The 4,055-nt window shown below is 47.1% G+C and overlaps 2 protein-coding genes across 2 annotated transcripts; both read left to right on the top strand.

Moving 5' to 3' along the window:
• The first annotated feature begins 328 nt into the window (after positions 1–328).
• On the top strand, positions 329–2,807 carry NDUFB11 (NADH:ubiquinone oxidoreductase subunit B11). Its single transcript, XM_037160329.2, has 3 exons — positions 329–792; positions 2,290–2,420; positions 2,583–2,807. Exons 1-3 carry the CDS (start codon positions 586–588, stop codon positions 2,704–2,706), a joined length of 462 nt encoding a protein of 153 aa, XP_037016224.2. The 5' UTR covers positions 329–585; the 3' UTR covers positions 2,707–2,807.
• A 105-nt stretch (positions 2,808–2,912) lies between these two features.
• On the top strand, positions 2,913–3,695 carry LOC128628221 (reactive oxygen species modulator 1-like). The gene has a single exon (XM_053670602.1). The coding sequence runs from the start codon at positions 3,402–3,404 to the stop codon at positions 3,621–3,623; it is 222 nt and encodes a 73-aa protein (XP_053526577.1). The 5' UTR covers positions 2,913–3,401; the 3' UTR covers positions 3,624–3,695.
• Positions 3,696–4,055: the final 360 nt, after the last annotated feature.

The raw sequence follows: 4,055 nt of genomic DNA, 5'->3' as shown, positions 1-4,055 counted from the left end.
GTCCACCTACTGTGGGAGCGCGCTCTGGCCGGCCGCGTCTATTGGCCGCCATCTGCCGTGGGCCAGCCCTGGGCCGCTCTGATTGGCAAGCGGCTGCCACCTCCCCACGCCCCGTGCCCAGTGTGAGCTCCCCCACTCCACCCCTTCGTGGAGAGGAGTAGCTATTAGCCAATCCGGGGGCGCCCGCTTTTTAAGCTTGGCTTCCTTCAAAGATGAAAGACAAACGGAAGCTCTGCCCCTTTCCCCAGAGGGCAAGGGAAATTTGGTGTGATTGGCTGGGAACTGACCCTCTCTCCCCCCAAATGTCACTGTTTTCTTCTCAGCAAGTAAAGGAGCAGACCACTCAGGCGGAACACCCATAGCTTAACCAAGAGGATCGAGAAATTGTTGCTCCAATGAGGCTGTGACAGAGGGAGGAAAGAGGGCTGTTCAGCGCCTTAACTCACTTGAAAACAAAATCTAGCTAGACCCGAGACCTATTTAGTGCAGTGGGAGTGGAGCGACAATTATCCCGTTCGGGCCAACTGCAGCTGCGCAGATTCACATTTCCGTCCCCGCCCCTGAGAGCCAGCCGAACGGTTTGTCATGGCGGCCCGGCTGTTAGGTTTGTGCTCTCGCCGCCTTTTGGCAGCAGCGGCGACGCGAGGGAGCTTAGCTGTCCGGGTTCGCTGGGAATCCAGTTCCTCCAGGGCTGTGATAGCCCCGTCCACTGTGGTGGGAAAGCGGGCACCGGAACCGACTATACACTGGCAGGAGGACCCAGATCCGGAGGACGATAACTTGTATGAGAAGGTGAGACAGAGGGGAAACGGAACGCCAGTAGGGTCAATCGGGGGCTGGCGAACGGGGCGCCGTTAAGGACTTTCTTAGGCAGTTGATGATTGCGCAGCTGGTGAAGTCGTTAAAGACGGGTGTTTTGCCTAGCTCATTTTCTTCCTTTCTCCCGTGTTATCTTCGGTTCAGAGCTAGAGGCGACACTGGTTTTATTTTGCAGATGGGTACCAGTGGGTAGTGCTCAAAACGCTAGTAGCAATATAGTGTAACAATAATACTAAATACCGATAGGACGCTTGCTTGGTGCCAGTGTTCTAAACAGTTTTTACGTATGTTAACTTATCCAATCCTCAAAACAGCTCTACACCCTATGTACTATTAGTATACTCATCTTACAAATGAGGAAACTGAAGCACAGAGATGTGCACTGGCTTGCCCAAGTTCGCATAAATGAATGTGCGACAGAATAGTATTTGAACTTAGCAGAGGCTCTGAACTCAGAATGCTTGGGTTGGAATACAGGCACTGACAGTTACTTGCCTGTGTGACCTTGGGCAATTGACTTAACCCCTTGGTGCCTCAGTTTCTTTGTAAAAAAGGGGAGGTATTAGGACATCTTTTAAAAAATAAAACACTGCACCGCCTCGTGTAATTAAATAAGTCAAAGTGCTCAGAACAACACCTGACAATAAGTACCCAGCATCAGAAGGTATTAATTATCATTGCCACTTTCCACCTCACTGGGATATTGTGAAGTTTGTGTATGTGAAAAAACCCAGCACATAAGAGATACTTCATCAATATTAGCCTCATTCATTCATTCGTTCATTCATTCATTTTGTAAAATATGTATTGAGAGCCTACTGTATGCCAGGTACAGTTCAGGGCCCTGGGGGTTCAGCAGCGTGGAAATCAGACAAAGTCCTTGCTCTTGTAGAGCTTATATGATAGTGGAAAACACAGAAAATAAATATGTAAAATATTTGAAAATGATAATTTAGAGAAGCAATTGATAATATAAGATAATGTGATATAGACGATCTGGGGGATGCTACTTTGGTAAACAAATGCTAGAAAGAATGTTAAGCTGGATAAGTGGATTGAGAGTGTCTTGGAGATAGGGAGTAATTTCATTGGGTTAAGCCTTAGGAAATGGCTGATATTCATCCATTTAGATGTATGAAAATGGCAATTTCCTATAGTTCAATTTAATAGCCAAGGTGACTAGGGAATGCCTCTTAAGAGAAGTGATGATGAGGCCAAAACTTTGAATGAGGAAGCAGATACAGTCATGATGAGATTTGGGGAAAAGGTTTTCCAGGCAGAGTGAACAGCAAGTGCAAAGGCTTCGTGGTGGGAAGGAGCTTGACAAGTCCTAAGAACAGAAAAAGAGAAGTTTAGGGAGGGAGGGAAGATTGGTCCCAGGTGAAATTGGAGACCAGCTCATGCAGGGTCAGCATAAGGCTTTGTGGAGTGGTAGGAAGCCCTCATTGACCTCTTCTTCTTATTCCATAGAACCCAGACTCCCACGGCTATGACAAGGACCCTGTTATGGATGTCTGGAACATGCGGGTTGTCTTCTTCTTTGGCTTCTCTATCGTCTTGGTCTTTGGCAGCACCTTTGTGGCTTATCTGCCTGACTACAGGTTCATAGGGTGTCCAAGAGAATGGGATGGGTGGGGGCAGGGGTAAGGATGGAGGTCGAAACCAGGAATCCTGTTCCACACCATTAAGGAATGGGGAGCTAAGGTAGGGATTGATATTCAGTGAGGCTTCCTCATGTCTTCCCCCCATGCTGCTGTCTCCAGGATGCATGAATGGGCCCGCCGGGAAGCTGAAAGGCTTGTGAAATACCGAGAGGCCAATGGCCTTCCTATCATGGAATCCAACTGTTTTGACCCCAGCAAGATTCAGCTGCCAGATGAGGACTGATTGGATGCCCAGTGGGGTTCAAGAAGCACCACCTTCTTTACTCCCTGCCTGCCATTCTGCCCTCCTCTCAGAACACCTTATTAAAGGGACTGAAATTCTGACTGGCTGGTGTTAATTTTGTTGTGGGGGGAATCTGGAAGTGGGGGTATCGGGCCTTAAAAGGGCCACTGCCACCTTTTCTGGGTGTTCTGGTTATCTATTGCTATATAATATACATCCTAAAACAGTAGCTTAAAACAACAATTCAGTATTATCTTTCATGGTCCTGTCATTGACTGGGCTCGGGCAGTTCTTCTTAGGGCTAAATGGTGGCTGGTGCTGGATTCATTTGAAAGGTCCACTAGACTAGACATTCAAGGTGGCTTCTTCACTCACGTGTCTGGCACTCCTGTGTTCTTCCAGGTGGCCTCTGTCTCCAGAAAGTTTGTAACAATGTAGATATAGTTTTGTCTAGTTTGATACACCATTTAAGTGCATTGATACATTTCTGCATCTGACTTTTATGCAACAGGATGTTTGTGACATGGATCCCCATTATTACATTGTTAGTAGTTTGCCCATCTTCACTGCTGTGTTCTCTTCCCTTTGGATGAATAGAGCACACTCCATCCATTCTTGTGTCAGTGGGTATTTGGGTATTTTTCTCTCTGGGGCTATTAAGATTAATTCTTGGAGTGACTGAGGCTGTGAGTGAGATGCCGGTGGCCATGAGTCCCTATGGAAAGTCCCAGCCAAGCTGCTTCAGCTGCACAAAGATGGACTTTGTAATGGGTTGCACCATGGGCATGGTGGCCGGCACCTTTTCCTGTCTCAGGATCGGAATGCATGGTCAAGAGTTGATGGACAGCATCAGGAAAATCATGATGCGGAGTGGCAGCACCTTTGGCACATTCATGGCCATCAAGATGGGCGCCTGATTCTAATCAAGGCAATGGTTGCCCTCATCTACCCGATTTTGTAAGACCCAGCCCATGTACTATAATAAAAAGACTGAGTAAAAAAAAATTCTGTGAACATTCTTATACACATCTTTTGATGAACATAATGAACTCATTCCTCTCGGAGATATATCTAGGAATGGAATTGCTAAGTCATGGGGTAGACAGGTGATCAGCCTTAGTAAAGCATGCCAGTTTTTCCAGTTACATTTTCTTTCCCTTGTGGTAAATGCTACATCTTCGCCATCATTCCCCATCATGAATGTCACTCAGCATTCTCCATCATTTTCATGGTGGCCATTTTGGTGAACAGCTGACCTTTTAAGGGCCACATTGGGATGAAACAGTGGGAGTTGAGTTTGTCCTGTGTGTCAAGCCCCAACAGTGTGCCAGGCACCGACGGACACCAGG

This window comes from Artibeus jamaicensis, unplaced genomic scaffold (genome assembly GCF_021234435.1).
Source record: "Artibeus jamaicensis isolate MK-2021 breed Jamaican fruit bat unplaced genomic scaffold, CSHL_Jam_final contig_60, whole genome shotgun sequence".
In the NCBI taxonomy this organism is placed as follows: Eukaryota; Metazoa; Chordata; class Mammalia; order Chiroptera; family Phyllostomidae; genus Artibeus; species Artibeus jamaicensis.
This window is presented reverse-complemented; position numbering and strand designations above follow the sequence as displayed.